Source organism: Haemaphysalis longicornis, unplaced genomic scaffold (assembly GCF_048455015.1).
Source record: "Haemaphysalis longicornis isolate Haplotype H1 unplaced genomic scaffold, Haemaphysalis longicornis Haplotype H1 scaffold_9, whole genome shotgun sequence".
Taxonomy (NCBI): domain Eukaryota; kingdom Metazoa; phylum Arthropoda; class Arachnida; order Ixodida; family Ixodidae; genus Haemaphysalis; species Haemaphysalis longicornis.
The window spans coordinates 149,123,597-149,141,178 of NW_027526460.1; the positions used below are offsets into that span (position 1 = coordinate 149,123,597).

General features: G+C 46.4%; 1 protein-coding gene across 1 annotated transcript in view; it reads left to right on the forward strand.

The window, feature by feature from the left end:
- The window catches only part of LOC144152150 (putative 4-coumarate--CoA ligase 2), a 78,950-nt gene extending 65,116 nt beyond the window's left edge, over nucleotides 1-13,834 (forward strand). Inside the window, exons 8-9 of the mRNA XM_077683366.1 lie at nucleotides 3,018-3,275; nucleotides 13,668-13,834. Coding sequence (XP_077539492.1) covers nucleotides 3,018-3,275; nucleotides 13,668-13,795 — 386 coding nt within the window. The 3' untranslated portion in view covers nucleotides 13,796-13,834. The remainder of the gene's footprint in view (nucleotides 1-3,017; nucleotides 3,276-13,667) is intronic.
- Nucleotides 13,835-17,582: the final 3,748 nt, after the last annotated feature.

Here is a 17,582-nt window from a genome sequence, read left to right on the forward strand (position 1 = left end):
AATGTGATAGTCAGTACTAAATGCATAGCAATACAGCGCACAATGTATAATAACAGAGCGGTTTCAGTGACCATGGTGTGCATATTACTGGCATTAATACACTCTGACATCACTAAAAGCAAACTCACACAGCTTCATGTCTGAAAAGGTATACATTTGGTTGATCCTTTCAACAAAACATACAGCCATAAAAGCAATCGAACTCTAAAAGACTCAGAGTAACACATACAAATAGACGATGACGACAGTTTATAATACGGGTAGCGCCACATGGTTAGAGCTAAAAAAAAAAAAAAAATTAAATTGGCACCATTTGCTTTTCCACAAGTTTTAAAAATGTTGTCATTGAATTGGCACTCGTGATGGATGGGCTTAGTTTGTTCCATTCTCTTATCGCTAGAGGGAAAAAGGAGTTCCCGAGACAGTTAGTGCGGCAAGGGAATTCAGTGAGTGTAAAAGAGTGCTTATTACGCGTCGGTCGTGTCTGTACGACCGAGATGAGGTTTGTGGTACTAATGTTCATCTGATTATGAAGCAATTGGAACAGGAACTTTAAACGCGCTAATTTCGCCCTATTTTGCATGGTCAGCAACTCAGCTTTTTTTAATAACTCGGAAGGTGACTCTGTTATTTTGTATTTGTTGAATATAAACCTGACCGCTTTCCGTTGTATTGCTTCGACTTTGTTAATATGCACTCTTTCGTGCTTACTCCAGCTGCTACCATTCAAATGCAATATATGTCGAAATATTGCGAATGTTGCTGACATAAGGATTATTCTGATGAAATAAATAAACAGTACATCAGATGGAAAGAAAGGATTCGCTCCTGGGTGCTGCTTGCGGCATTGTTCACCATCATGCTTCTGGTCTCTGCGATAAACGCACAGTTGAAGACAGACAATGGGATCAGAAATAGCTCGATACACTGATAATTCGAAATATACAATACGCCTGCTAAGATATTGTCTAACAAGACCGCACATCACTGAGAGCTTCCCCAGGTAGTGACACGAGGGAGCTTACCGATATGGAATTCCTCAGAGCACGGAAAATGTGAACCACAGCGCGACAACTATCACACCTTATTTAGAATTATAATAGTGTCTGTGAGGTTCGCTTGCTTCTTCTTCTGCGTCGTAAAATTCACCAAACACTCTTCAAGATTACGAACCCTGTACAAATGGGAAAATCCTGCCCTGTTCGCTGTACCGCAACTGTGGCGAATAATTCGGACGCCCATCCGTAGATTGGGAGCGTCGTCAGGGCCACTAGTAGTGTCCGCATCTAGCATCTTCGGCATCGGTGATATCCGCCATAGCCTGCACCTCGCCTTCAGTGCTTCCGAACTCGTCCGCCAAGGTGTCATTAGGGATGGCGCAGGGGAAGGCTGAGTGCTCTTTAAATTCACTCTCGAGGAATTCAGTGCCGTCGTCTTCAGTATCCGAACCGAACACCTCTCGTCTAGAACCGCGCGACAAAGCCGCTTTGCACACGACACGCCCCGGAACAGCCGGGGCGGGAGGTGCTGCCTTCGCCTTTACGTCAGCTTTCATACGCAGTGTCGCGCTCAAAAATAGTGCGAGGGAGTTTGAATACCGCTGCTTTCATAAGGGCATGCAGCGGACAAATCAAACCTGCACCACGCCGCATCGGTCCCCCTGCGCGAGGCACCAAACAGCTCAAACACAGAAACCGAGCGTCCTCTGTTTCCCCTCATCCTATATTGCCTTATTACCCGATCACTCCTCGCGTTCTCGCTACCACGCGGCTGCCCCCGCGGTAGCATGCGAGCGGGTGTTGAGGGCCATCGAATCAACGCGACGCCGTCAACTCCACCTCCGTTTCACCAAGCGTGGTAGCGCACACGGGAAAAGTAATTAAAATCACCCCCATACCGTCAGAAGGCGCACACTGGCAGGGACACTTGTAGCGGAGGGCTCGATATAACTAATGTGCCCGCGATCGGGAGTTCAATACACGCGTGCAATAGCGCTGTACTTTTGCATTGGATTTTCAAGGGGATGATATTGACGGTAATTTTGTATATCCGGGTTCGATATACAATCGGGAGAGGTTCGACTGGGAGAGGTTCGAGAGGTTCGAGAGGTACAGCCCGTTCGACTGTAGTCCTTCTTTCGTGTCTTGACGTCCGGGTTTCCTGTTCCTTTGTCGTAACGCACAATGCTGATGCCAGTAAGAGATGAACAGTGACATTTCTCCTACCACACACAAAGTCTCTGGCGAGTCACACGGAGTCGCATAGTTTCAAGTTGTCATTGCTCCACACAGGTGCAAAGGCTGTAATTAAAATTCCTTTCAGTCATCGAAGCCAACCACGTTCGACATATTTCTGGATGTACTGGTGCGAGTACAATTGTGTAGGTCACTGAGCGCGTGGAGGCTTTCCCAGCCCGGAGCACTCGAAATGCTTTCTACACACGAGAGGGCTTTCGGAGCTAGAAGAAGACATATTTGAATACAAGACACACCTGAAAGCCGATTTCAGGTAAAAAAAGCAGAACGATTAGAATGGAGAGTTGGGAAGGGAGGAGAGAATTTGGTGTATGTAGACGAGAAAGTTGTGTTGCGGTTGCGTACCGAACAGGACATACTCATCTTACCCCATTTCTTCTCGCTTTGAGCGCAGTCAGCTCAATTATAAAGAACCGCACACTCCACAGAGGCGTTTCAGTGCTTTTTGTTCGTGTGAAGATTGTTTTTTCTTAGTTTCTGTCCTTTGAACTCAATACCAAACTTTTACTTTCGCTAACAAAGGTGGTAAAAGTACGTAGGCCACCCTTAGAACACATATCATCAGTTTGGTCAAACGTTTCCTTAACCGTGAGTGCTCAAGCCACATCAGGTTTTCTTTACAGGAATGGATATGTCTCGCTACTAGTTTTTTTCTAGGTTACCCAGAAGCTATTGTGCTTCTGTCATTCAAAATTGTCTGCGGCTGGCCATTCAACGTTAGGCTGCGAAGTATACACATTAATTGACTTTTTTTGTACATAGGGGACATCGGATTCTACGACGAGAACGGCCGCCTGAATTACGTGGAGCGAATGAGAGATTTGATCAAGTGCATGGACAACCAGGTGGCTCCGTCTAAGCTGGAGGCTATCATTATGACTCACTGTGCAGCAGTGGCAGAGGTGTGCGTAGTGGGCCTTCCTCACCCTGAATATGGGGAGGCTGCTGCCGCCTTTGTTGTGGTCAAAACGGGCCATGAGGGAAAAGTCAGTGGACAGGCCATCAAGAACATCGTGGCCAGTGAGTGTATTTCTTTTTTCGTGCGTGTATCTTGCGCACTGGTAGCTTTCTTTTAAATGAATTTACTGAGGTGCGGCCTACCCTGACATATGAAGCGTGCTCTAAAACAATAGATACTGCAAGCTAAGCCAAGTATTTTTACATTGAAACAACAAGAGGATGTTGAACGTATAGCTAAATTCCCGATAGTGATGAACGAGCCAGAAGACAAACATACATCAAGTGACTGTATCCTCCACCAATTTCCGGTGACCTTGATCAATCCGAAACAATTACTACAGTTGAGTACAAATGCCGTTAAAATTCCCTGACAGCGACGGGGACCCGAAAGTCCCTAGATATTCAAGCGATTCTGTGGGTATCGTGTTGTTAATATTTTCAGACAACCGGAATGAGTGTACAATATGCAAGAAGGAAATAAAGGGAGACGTCTGGCTAACTGCCGAAAATATAGGCAAAGAAGTACGGGATTAAACGGGAAATAAAGTGATGAAAATCGGAGAGAATGAGTAAAAACGAAAAAGGGGTGCATTCGCAAGTATTCTTCGGGGTCAAAATGAGGCATAAACAAATTCCTGCGCCTTCCCGCGAGGGGAACACGAGTAAATGCAGAGCATCGGGGCCTCAGTACTGATTGAAGGCAGTGTTGCTTCCATCGCTTCTTCCGGGATGCTGGAGTAGCAGACACGAGTAAACGTGGGCACGAGCGTCAACCAAGGAAGGAAGGAGCAACGCAGTGACTGAAACACGAGCGACCGCTAGCGGCTTTATATTTGCAGCGCGCGGAGTAGAGGGAGAGCAGTACGGGGGGGAGAGCGCGCAGGCGCAAGCAGCGCGCGCCCTTCCACGCCCCACCGCGCTGCTATCACGCACCTGTTACGCCGAGACCGCGACGGAGCGAACGGGCTGACTACGACGCATGCGCGCGCCAGCTGCTGTTGAGAGAGAGGAGGGAAGGAGAGGCGCACCTGCTGCGGACGCGGAACTGTTGACACCGTCCGACGCAGGAACAGGCGAGGCTAAGAAATGCTATGCATTTAAAACAAAAGCACTCTTGGGAGAACAGAGGACCCTAAATACGTATTTTAGCGCTAAAAGACAGGACACTGAAAAGGAACACACTGGAAAAACCCTCTTTTATATCATGCTTACCCTCTTTAGGAGCTTACAATGTGTTTTCCGTATCACGTAATCAATTCTCCTAAGTTCTTGTAATTAAGAGGGTGCTGACTGGTGGCAGTCTTCACACAATCCTTTATACAGATCTTTTCCTTCAAAAAAAGCAGTGCACCGGCGTGGCACAATGCCTGCACTGCAAAATGGGGTCCTATAAATGCGTGACTTTCTTCTTTGTTAGCCTCAGGTACGATTTGGTATCTTTGTGTTGTAAATGGGTACAGTGAAACATAGGGTGTCCATTCGGGTACAGAGTGTCACCCACGAAGCAGGCTGGGCTGCATACACGCCAGAGTAAAGGAAAAGTGCTGCTTAAAGCACCTTGTAGCCACAGATTACAAGAAGCGCACGTGCGAGTACGATAATAGAGAAGTGGGTTGACGCTTGAGTTTGGGGTCGAACGAATGCAGGCAAGACATCAAAAGCCACATCAAGATATGGTACCAATGCCTGTCTTCGAAACATCAACATTCTAGATTTGCCACAGATGCTGCCAAAACCGGTTATGAAGATGAGCAAACCATATACACTTAGTACGGACATTGAGGTCCCCGTTGATAGGCTCTTTTTGGAGTCATTCGTACTGTAGACACCGTATGGCCTAGCTTGAGAAGCGATGGACGCCATAAGGGCTCGCATGTTGAGATTATTGTCATGACTCTTGCTGGTACAATACTAGCACCTGAGAACCTGCAGGTGTTTACAGAACCATCCAAATCGACATGAATCAAGAATTTTGAGCTTCGCTTCGAAATAGTACACATAGTTGCTGCACAGCCTCTGGAAAGAAATTTCTTTTTTTGTGTTTCTGGGATAGCTAGGGACACCTGTTGCTGTACCAAGTCCCAAAGTGCCGCACGTGTACATATCGTGCAAATCTCGTTTAAAATTTCAAAACACCTTTTAGGTGTATTTTATTCACTTTTATTGGTGTGCAAAGTTATAACATGTCCTTTACCGCAGAAATCTTTTATTGTGTTTTTTTCTAAAAATATGAACGTTGATTCTGAAGACCTTTTTTAATATAGGAGGCTGCTTTGAACAATGTGTTTTTTCTGGTTTCGTTCGTTTGCTCAACAGCACCGCTTGGTTCAATAATGCTACACCGCTGATTTTATCACTTATGTGGACATTCAATTTCAAGAGGCAAGGTTGACGGAAAAAGACAGGGAAAATTGCGTTTTGTGTTGCATTGTATGCGGTAGACATTGCCAGAAACTACAATCAGCCGTGTTTTTCAAGAATCAAACGTGCGCTCTTCATATAAGACACGGTTGATAACAATTATAACGCCGTTTTTTGACGCAGAAATTGGGTGTGAGATTTAAAAAAACGTCGCATTGTAACATTGGTATGCGACTAAACGCGAAGGGTGCGCATTTCTCTGGAGATATGTAGAGTGTGTGTTGAGGCAGGCAGGCGTGAGTTTCGAAGGTTTGTGAATCTGTGCACCAACGGGAGCACTTAAAGCCACATATATCCAGATGGCAGCGGTGCCAGCTCAAATGGAGCGGCGGGCTGTGGGTGCTAATGTTTATTGAGTCGTACAAAGAGACATTTTACAATATCTGTAAGCACACAAGCTTCGATGCGCTCCGGGAAACAAATAAGCTTTGAGTTCTTGGCGTCGGCAGTCCGAAAAAAGAATCATTCTTCAGAACGAAAGCCTTGCTTTCATGTGAAACCCCGGAAACAAACTCCCACATCTTAAAGCCCTTCATAAATGACGTCATGAATAACGCTTAAAAACACGGCTTAGACATCAAAAAACACAGACGACAAGTCGTTTCTGTGATTTATCCTGCACGAGCGATGCAATAATTCAACTAGGTTCTCAATGTACTAACTTGTGCAATGAAAGTTAGTCATACCATCATTATCCTCATCAAGAGCCCACTAGCTTCACTGCAGAACGAAGGTCTCTGCCGTCGACCTCTAAGAGCTCCTGTCTCTTCCGCTCCACTTCATTTTTTGCCTCCGAAATTCCTTATTTAGTCCCCCATCAAGTGATTGTTCCCTGTCTTTTTCTGTACCGTCCGTATTTCGTCGTCCACTTTGGCACCCTGGTACTCCACCGATTGTCATTTCGCCTAACTATGCTGTCAGCCCCAGTCCATTTCTTTTTCTTTATTAAAGCAAAGCTTTGTACCTCTACCAGCCAACGATTCCTTCGTGGCGCCCTGGACAAGGAACTACGAACGCGGATGGGAAGGGAGAGGGCGGTTTTCACTCCCGGAGCACAGTGTAAATGGCACGGCGATAGGGCGCGTTCCCTGCGTTCCCGCATGAAGCTGCCTGCTCGCACCGGCGGGTGCGTTGGACGGAGGGCTTTGTCGTCTGCTTTAGCGACGGTTGTTTTCGGCCTGGCCTGTTCTAACGTGCTTCGCGTCAATTGCGCACCTCCTTCGCACCGCTTGATTAACTTGTTGGACAGCACCCCCTCGGTAATCCGGACCCGACAGACCTAAGTGGTCGTACGGCAAAGATACGCTAAGCATTGGTTCGTAGGGCGAAACAGCAAATGTAGAAACCACATACAGACATCTGGCCACTAGAGAAACGCTACTTTTTGCGCACTGCTTGCCACGCACTGCTTGCCACGCACTGCTTGCTCCGTTTTTAAATTAGTAATACCCATTCGGTTGTGTTTTAACAAGTATTACAAAAGGTGAAAGTAGCAACTGGAACTGATGAATAGCGATTGTAAAAGTTCCCTCAGTTTTCTCGCAATTCTCAAACGTATTAAACTACCTAGTTCAAATCGGTATAAACAGGGAATCACTAAGCCCACATGCCGAATTGTTGCGCTGTCTGTGCTTGTGTCTCGCGGGGGTGTAGCCCCTAGCTAGCACATCGGGATTGCTAGGTTCCGCCGTCTCACCCTTCGAAATACGCTCCTCTCCGTTTTCTGCCGACGCAGGGCCGGGCTACAGCGGCGGCGTCGTCCGCCACTCTAGCCCGGCCGTGGCCGACGATCCAGTGTTCGGGACGCCGCCCCCGCGAATTACATGTAACGGGTGACAGAATCTCTGGTATCACGCTTTGTAGAGCCACGTGTGTGAATTCGAGTGACTTCGCATGGGCAGTTGTTGTGGGTGTCTCTCAAGGTTTTGCTTCCTAACCCCCTTCACACCGTGGATTGGAGCCAATTTTTTTAGCTATGATATCTCCTACTCTAGTTTGTTCTCTGATTAGTTAGCTCGTTCTCTGTCTTTAAGTGTTACTGCGATGATTATTCGTTCCATGGTGAGTTGAGCCGATCTAAGTTTCCTTTCAAGTTTCTTTAGCAAGTAGCCAAGTTCCCGCTTCATATGTATTCAGTGGAAGGATTCATTGGCTGTATAATTTCCTTTCAGTCATACAGGCAACTTGCTTTTCAATACCGGGAAGTGTTTGCCGAGTGCATCCCAGCCCAAACCCATTCTACGCCGGATTACTTTTTTTCTGACAGAGATCACCACAGTTGACTTGATCGATCTTCTACTTCTACTTGTTCTACCTCTTCTGGAGTTTCGGATCTTCTACTTCTCCTGGAGTTCTGATTCATTGTAGGGTTTAACGCGCGGACCCAACGTAGGCGATAAGTTTGACCACCCGGGACCCTCATAGTGTCCCGCAATCTCGTACACGCGGGAGTTTTGGTTTTCGCTTCCAACGGAAAAGCCGCCGCCGCGGCTGGGAATCGAACAAACGTCCTTGTGCTCAGCAGCGGAACGCTTTAGCCACTGAGCCACTGCGGCGGGTTTCTAGCGTTTTGTTACATATGCTGAACAGGGTGCTTTGAGCAGTAATGTCGTCATTACTTTATGTTTATTCATATTTATTTTTAGTTCCACGGCCGTCATTTCTGTAATTACTTCATCAAGCATTTTGCGCACGTGTTCTGCAGACTCGTTTAGCGGAACTGTGCCGTCTGCAAACCTCTAACAGCTCACGTATTCTCCGTTTTTCGGCAATTAAGTGCTTTTAAGTCGAGCCACATGACTACACCCCTCCTGCGCACTCTCACCCCCCCCCCCCCCAAACAAGCTGCGAACAGTTTTGGGGAGATGGTATCACCCCGTCGTACTGCCTTCCCGATCAGGAAATTGTCGCCTCGCCAGGGAAGGGTTCTCCGGCCCGTACATCCTTTATATATGCGTTTATGAGTCTTGGGAAGTTCTCCTCAATCCCTATGGCTTTTAATGCTTCCAGCACTGCTGTTGTTCTCACCGAATTAAACGATTTTTCGTAGTTTATGAATGCCTTGTAAACAGGTACTGAGGATTTTTCTACCCTTTGTGTGACGACGTGGAGGATATCCATTGTGGATTGTCCTTTCCTAAATATAGCCTCTTCTTTAGGTTGATGAGGATCTAGCCCGTGATTTATTCAGTTAACTATTACTTCTTTAACAGTTTGTATACAACTGTGAGCAGCAAATGGGTTTGTAGTTAAAGTCCCTGGTGTCCCCCTTCTTGTGAATAAGAGTTATGGTGTTCTTTTTTCAGGCTATGGCACTGCTAGAGTTTTTAGGCGTTCTCTAAATAGCATAGAAAGCTTTCCCGGTACAAAATCATGTCCCTGTTTTATAAGATTCATGGTTATATCATCATCACCTGCAGCTCTGCCTATTTTAATGGCCTCGAGAGCCTTCTCAACTTTGTCTTTCATTCGCTTTCATTTTTGGCTTTGTTCTTAAGACCTTTCTATGTTCATTTCCTATTCTTTCGTTTGCAGAAGATACTGTTGATTACTTTCAGGTTTCTCTCCGCAAATCACACCTCGAATGATACTGCCTACTCCATTGTTTCCCTTTGGCCTTTCTCTCGTTTTCTTCTCACCTACATTTGCGCTTAAATCTCCCATCACAGTCGTGAACTGTGTTGTTTTCTTCTTCGTTGCTGATTCGACATACTCTTGAAAAGCATCTATGGCCTCGTCTTGTCAAATAGCTGTTGGCGCGTAGGCTTTGAATAAATTTGGCCTGTGTCGCTTGTTTGGCTTGTTTCTACGACTTTATACTCGGGAATTCCTCCATGTTTCCTGCCACTTTCCTGTGGGTTAAAAATCCCACCTCACGCTCTCTGTTTTCTTGATGTACTCTGTAGCACAGACTTTGTGCGCTAGGCCGTTCCGTGACGTCTTCTCGTGTTGCGCAAACTACGCTTAAGCCTATGATATCACGCTTGAAGTCCGAGGGCTCCTCTAGTAGCACAGCCAAGCTTCCCTCGCTGTACAAGGATTGTGGGTTAAACATTGGCAGGTTCAATTACCAAAGGCGGTCTGTATGGACCCAGCAATTCTAGCCCCTTTTATTGCATCGGCTGCGTGACCGACACCGTGGACAGGTGCTCTACAGCTGCTGGGGACTGAGTGTCGATATTTAGGTTGATGGGAGGCGGGGGTCAACTACTGCATTACAGTGGCAAGAACCTGGCTTGGTGAGGGAGTGCTGCTTGTGTCCCCAGGAGGCTTCCTTGCGTGGTCACACCTGTCTAGTGTAACCTCTTAGGTATCCGGGATGATGGTTACTTCCGAAGCAAGCAGAACTCCATACCTGCATGGCCTATACTTTAGCGACGCTGAGCCCTGATATAAGTTGTGCGATCATGCGTACTGGTCAGCGCGTCTTCTTCTTGCGCGGACGTTGTACTCCTGGCCGCTCTGAATACTGGGGCTCTCCTACTTAGAGTCTAGAACTCACCTCGGTTAGGCTACGGGTAGTCCGAGTAACCCTTGAAGCCGCAGGGATAAATTTGTAAATCGAACGCCGCACTACTTCTCTGGGAGTCGGCGGTGAGGCAGAGTTGCAAATCGAAGAACCCCACTGTCTATGAGGTGCGGATTTCGCACCCGCGTTGTATTGTTGGTTTTCGGCGCCGCTGCCCCCATGCAAACGGAAACCGAGCATTATAACGTACATTCGACATATAAACAAATGTACACAGCATAAGCACACCTGCAATAATGCGAGGCCCTGTTTTCCGGTGTGCGATAACGCAGACAGCTCGGCGCCTCTTCTTACGGGGACGTTGCGCTTCTCGTCGCTATAAATACCCTATAGTGCGTATCAAAAACGTGAGCGCTCCAGGTACTATTTCCTTAGCAGTTTCCCTAGTAAAGTAGTTTTTGCTATGGCACGATATGAGTCCAGGTCTAGGGGTTACTTTCTGGTGTAAGAACTGGCACTCGGGCTGATTGATTTCCTTTCGTATGATACAAAGCAATTTTGTTGGGATGGATTTATTCTACATACGAGCTTGTGACTGGCTTAGCGACCAACGTCGCACAGGGCGGTGTACTGGGCTTGGTGTGTGCTTGGGGCTGCTGAACGAATACCTTTTATTGGTCGAGCAGGTGTAATGGTGTTTGATGGTATTAATTTTAAATTGCTTGCGTTCGCCATCATGGAGGCTACAGAATTCGTAGAGACGCGATAAATGGTTGGCCGAGCATCTAGGTTTTCACCGCAAACATCGTCGGAAGACGATAGCCTCCTTCTGCCCCTGTTACGTAAATGCCTCTATTCTCAGCGTAGCCGACCTTTCAAGCACTTCCCGCCACTTTCTCCTTCTCCCACGATAATCACAGAGGAGATTTGATAAAGGCAATTTAATTTTCCCGTGTCCGACTGCTCGTGACATCTACTGGGACATTTTGTTATAATTGAACTTGGAACGGGCCCGTGGCCCGAGGTCCAGGCTCGGGCGAGCTGTTCTTGTGTTCTTGGGTCATAAGATTGTTTGCAAGGCATACTTTAAAGCAAAACTTTACTAATCTCGTCGAGTGGTTATGCTGTCGCGGTAGATTTGGCCTTCATTGGACCGCAGCTATGCCTTATCTTGGGCAACACATTACGTGCCTCGCTGGGCCGAGCTCTGTCGTCCCCATTCGCCCAACCAAGAAATACACGGCCGCGTTCGTCGATAGCACCTCTGCTTCCGGCTTCGCGCATGCTCTCTCTGCAGCTGGTTCGCCCCGGACCACGTGACTCGCCGTGTGCATGCGAGCTTGGCCATGAATGAGCGTAAGACCGGACCGTTTTCTTTGAGCGTTGGTGGTTAGCTGAGACTTTGAGCCGTCATGTGCTAACGCCGTGAGACCACCCCGTAGATATTGCCCGGCAAACCGCTTGGCTAAGAGAAAGCCGGAAGCGGGACAACTTTAGAAAACCAAGGCAGGCTTTAGGCGAATAGTATAATCGCGACATTTAACCAAAGATTAACCAACTTCAACCAAGAATGAACCAGGCTAAGCCAAGAGTTCGCTTTGCATACCCAGGATTAGCTGGGCTAAGCCTTAGCCGTTTTTTTTGCTGCCTCTAATATAAAGCACACATTTACTATCAAAAAAAGAACACTGCGAGCGCTACTTGTGCAATGTTGTTTTGCTTCAAATATGCGGAATATATTCTTTTTGCTACGGTTTTCTTTTACGTTTCTTCATTACGTGTCTCGGGAAGATTTGCTATATATGAACTTACGGTTCAAGAATTCATTCGATTTTTCCGGATGGCTGAGTCGAATAAACACAATCGTATTTAAAAGTTCTTTCTTAGTAACCCTTTGCCCGTTAAGAGTCGTTTACGTTAATAAGTTCGTGCCACTGTAGGTGCGGCAGGGATATCTATAGTACCTATGGCATGTGATGCAGAAAAACGGCTGAGAGTGGGTACTGTCTGCTGCTATAAACAGATCTGTGAATTTCGCGCAGATAAGCAGGTGAGAAACGTTGATATGCGGACTGTGTTGCAAGAATATGTAAATTTACGTTACGCTTTAGTTCAAGTCATCGAACCTTTATTTCATCTTGAAGACCTGTGTGGCGCTGCTGTTATTGTACCACGTATGCAGTTCTATATGGGCATCACACAAAAAACTGCAGGTAGGGTACTTCTTATAAGGAAGGTGTTTCGAACTCACGATTGTTGAACGCAGAATGGTTCACAGTTGAGCTCAAATAATTCTAATGCCTTATTGTTTACTACATAAGACACAACAGTGAAACGAACGGTTTTGTGCGAAAAGTGCCTTTGATATTTATATAGTACCACCTGTGTAATCACCATGCTTAGTGAAAAAGGGATGAATTAATTGTACACTATTCATCAGCAGATTCTTTTTTTAGTTAGGTTAAACAGTATAGCATTTGACACGTGTAAGAAATCGCAGAAGTAATTTACCTGTATTTAAACCGGTACGCTGACCCAAAAGACATGATTATTTTCGATTCTCAATAAAACGGCGAAAAGCTGCAAGGCGTCGCTTTGAAGACAAGTCTTTTATGAGTAAGAATAACAATTACCGAGAAACCGCCGCATAAAAAAACTGAAGTGAGACATGAAATCAATGAACGGACGCTATTTACTACTTTGCACTGCTCATCCAATATATGAAAGTAGAAGGTCTAACATAATTGCCTGATGTGGTAACATAATTGCTTAATGGCCTCATGACCAACATATTCTTTAGAATGAGCTAGCTTTTAATTGTTTGAGCAAAAATGAACTTTGTCGTAATTTTCTACAGCTACACACTCCCACTCCAGAGTAGCGTTACTACCTGCTGGTTCGTAACTATGCAGCATAGGGCACGTCGTTAATACAGCCACCTGTACTATCTATTGAACTCTGCGCAACACCATGTTTACCGTGTTTTGCAAAGCTCCCAATTAGCGGCACAATATGTCGATCCGTAAATAAGTAGGTGGACATTTCAGAGGATAATGAAGATAAGTCTGTTGGAAGTGGATTGTAAGCTTTCTACAGAAGAAGTAAAGGCATGGTGTGCACGGAAATAAAGGGATCAAGGAAACAGTTCGTCAAAAAACGCACAGTTTTGTGTTTGCAGGGAGGGATTATTTTGGTTCTTTGAGATTGTCACCTGCTCCAACATACGCGGCAACCTTTATTGGTTCACAATTACCTTACGTATTTTTCATACATTGTTGCATACATTGTCGCAAATAGAAACAATCGGGCTTAGTTTCTTATCCTTAAGTATGCTTCTTGTTAGCATAGACACTCAGTGCCCCCATCGACCGAAAACAGAAGCATAGCGTCTCCTTATTCAGAGCTGCGACGTTATACCGGCCGTCAAGCGGTGAAACAAATTTAGGTTGTTGAACTTTTTTATTTTTCATGCTGTAAAGACTCGTGCAAGTTCCATTCAGACGTTGGTTGGACTTTCTTGTTGAAGATATCGCTTTCACATATTTTTTTTTGTATTTCCGCAGGCAACTTGGCAAGGCATAATCATCTGCTCGGAGGCGTTTACTTCTTAGATTTCCTGCCCCGCACAGAAACCGGAAAGGTGCAGCGGTCAGCCTTGCAAAAAGATGCAAAATACAAGACTCGTTGTTGATTTACATGGCCGAAAATACACCAATTGGTTTGCCTTTCATGTGGTGTACTACGTCATTACCCACGAATTTCTTTCTACTCGCTGCTAACGTGCCTTTTGACGATAGTGCATTCTCAAAGTAGCCATGTTGTATACATTTGATGTTACCACTAGAGAATGCTGCTTGTTGGTGTAATAAACCGCACAGGTTTGTTCGCGTCGCTTTTGGGAGCAATAAATGCGTTCCCGTCACCACACAGAAGTACAGCGAACACGGCGACTTGCAGAGTTGCTTATTGTATGTAATACACTTTTAAATCTTATCATTGGCACCATAAACACAAAAATGGGCCTCATCTGGAAGTGCATTTTCTTTAAAAATGTCGACACAAGTAATGATGTTTTAATTTTGTTGTTTACCCTGGAGTGAACGCAGATAACCACTTGGCCTGATCGGGAAAGCGGGTAGGCATAGAGGAGGGAACACGTTGTACGTGACTTTGTAGTGATACATGAGGGCTATTAAATAGAAAATACAGTACACTCTCGATAAACGGTATTTGAAGGGACTGAAAAAATTAGTTCCATTTAACAGGAGTACCGTTTAGTGGGAGAGATGTGCAGACGTGCAAATGTTTGTGCATATGCACTCTTAATACTATTTCACTTAACTCGAAGCACTACAAGGCGAATGTAGCTATAGGAGGTTTAGTCACACCCTTCACAAAGTTTATTGCGCAAGAATTATTGCCTGTGGAGACAAAAAATGAATCACTTTTTTTTTTGTTTCAGTCCTTGCAACTGCATCTTCAGGATCGTTTTTTTTTCATGGCACTTAAGCTTCGGACAAACGTTCAGATCTTGGTTCCTTTTGGAAAAATATTCTTAGATACCGCTCAGTTGACTGTGCTCCTTGAAGTGTGGTATCTTCTGTGGTAGCTATCTCTTCAGATTGATCTTCCGGCTCACCCTCCTCGTCCTCCTCTTCATCGCACACCTTTGCAACAATGCTCTCCGCTGTGTTCTCGGGGCAAGACGCAACATCACTGTCGATGTGCACATAGCCATCACAGTCCGTACGGATCTCTTTATAGCACGCTGCTCTGCTACATGCTGCCTCTCAATGGCATCTTCACTGTCACATGCAGGAAGATCCTGCAATTCAGATGTCTTGTCACTTGAAAAAACTTCTGCATGACTGAATCAATTTCGTACAGTGTTAGCAGTCACCTGGCTTCAGGCAACTCAGGCTATGACGCAACACAATCCAACACAATCCTCTTTAATCCAAATCCAAGCCAATCCAAGCCAATCCAATCCAATCCAATCCAATGCACCTCGCGAGAGAGTGTTATAGCGCCGAAATCGCCACCACGCGAACGCGTGATGCTGACGTCACGATCACGCCACAGATGTTAGCGACCGCAGCGCGCGCGAACGACATGTGTGGTTTAAGCGCGAACCGACCGCGGCGATAGAGCGCGATGCGAGCGCCCCACCTGTTCTTGCGCGCGAACCTAACGCGGCGAGAGAGGGTGTTGCGCACGTCCCCACCTGTTGTGCGTCCGAACCGAACGCGGCGAGAGAGGGCGTTGCGAGCGGAGAGAAGGCGAGGAGGTCGCGGGGGAGAGGGCGCACCTCTGGCCGACGGTTGAATGAGTCAAGGATATAAGGCACGTTCGTAACCTTCCGTTCTGTGTCGGCTTTGTGGCTCAGTTGGTAGAGTACCGTGCACCTTGCGTTCCGCCCGCAGAGTCGTAGGATCGAAACCTGGCGCCGGCAAGTATTATTTCTTTATATAGTGTAGGGGGAGCGATGCGGACGCGGACCACGGACGCCAACGCAGGTGACATCGTGAGTTACTGAAATGCTCTGCATTTAAAAGGGACCCCCGAGCGAGCAGACCTAGCATGCCGCCAGGGCGAATCCCAGGAGTCGGTCGGACAAGTTGTTCCCCGAAGCGGGTAGGGAGAGGCGCCGGCGCCGCGAATGCCAGTGTTTCACAAAGGCGAGCTGTCGACGGCCGGCTGCAGACGGGAGAAAGGAATGCGGCGGTGCAAAGGAGCTTCCGCTACAATGGCGACGGGGGTGAACGTGAAGCTATCTCGTGACGGATTATTTGGTTGCCTAATTCCTAGGAGCATCCTGCCACAATCATCATTAGCGGTGCCTGACCAGGCATGCGCATTTGGGGTGGGGACGCCGCACAACGGCGCCCACACGAAAGCGGAGGGAACAGGCGCCACCATAAGCTGCTTCGCATCTAAAAAAATCGCCTGACGGAGCTCCCACCACCCTTACAGCTGGCAGCGGCAGCCAACCGCAATAGAGGGCGGAGTTTGACATTGTACTACGGTCTGCGTAGTGAAAAAAAGAGAAGAGAAACATGCCATGCTTCTACGCTCTGCGTAGTAAAAAAAAGAAAAGAGATGACATTCAACTACGCTCTGCGTAATAAACAAAAATAGAAAAAAAAAAAACATTCCACTGCGCTCTGCGTAGTGGACTACAAAAATTCCCCGCATTTCCCCGAGGGGAAGAATGTGAAAGTGCGAATGCACGAGTTGAATTTGCGCGGTTCGGTAATGTTCGCGAAAGAGAGATCACACACACACACACACACAACTACAAAGAAAGAAAGATGCATTTATTCACAGACACCTATTTGTGTTGTCGTTGTACTTGATTGCTAGAGCGGATCTCAGGTTTTAAATTTCGTGTCAGTACTTAAGCAGGTGCATTAGCCCTTCTCAGGCCCGATTCTTGGCCAATCCCCCACGTGGGTATGTTCCATGTCAGCGGCCAGGCAGCGTGCGCCCATCTCCCCCCGTTGCCAAGGAAGACGAGGAGATTCCTGGCCAATCCCCCACGTGGGTATGTGCCATGTCAGCGGCCAGGCTGCGCGCGCCCATCTCCACGTGCGCGGACATCGCAGGTGGACGCAGGTTCAGGGTCGCTTGAGAAGTGCATTGCACTTAAAAAGGCATAAAACAAATGAAACCACACGCACATACAGTTCAAGAATACTCATTAATAAATTAATAGAACAAACCAAGCTTTTTTTGTCAAACAGACATTCAAAGTTACACAGCACTGATCTCAATTTTAACAATGAACCGTACATTCTTATGTAGAACGTGGATTGTCGGCAAGATAACTGCGTAAAAATGACAGTGAGAAATTATCATTATTGATACCCTCATCAGTGAGTGTATTTAATATTGTGGATACTTGATATGATAGGACTCTATGACCATAGTTTGTACGGATGGGGGGGGTAATGCCCAATGGGGTTTATGGCACTGTGGATATGGAGTCTCGTACAATTGTAGGCTGGCTAGACTGGAAAGGAAATTTAAACCTCGTTTTCTTTCGCGTTTGTAGTTCAGGATCAAGCAGTATTTGTACAGGTTGATTATGTTTACTATGTCATGTTTCCGAAATAAATGTTGCGTAGTATGCCTGTACGGTAAGTCAAAAACAATGCGAAGCGTCCGTTTTTCAAGAATGACTAGTTTTTCTAGATTTGACCTTGTAGTTGTTGCCCATACAAGTGTGTAATAGTTGGAGTAAGAGCAGAAAAGAGCCCGGCACAGTAGTAGTTTTACTTTTTGTGGCAGTATGTATTTGTGGCAGAGAATAAATCCTATGGACCTCGAAGCTTTTAGCGTTATGTTTGATTTGATTTGCTTTGATTTGATTGTTATTCTTGCGGGAAAAAAACAACAAACAGATCACTTTCGCGCAAAGGAAGCCGGGAAAAAAGCCGTAAAAACCGCTTGACTAGGCCCAGCCCCCCGGTGCAACA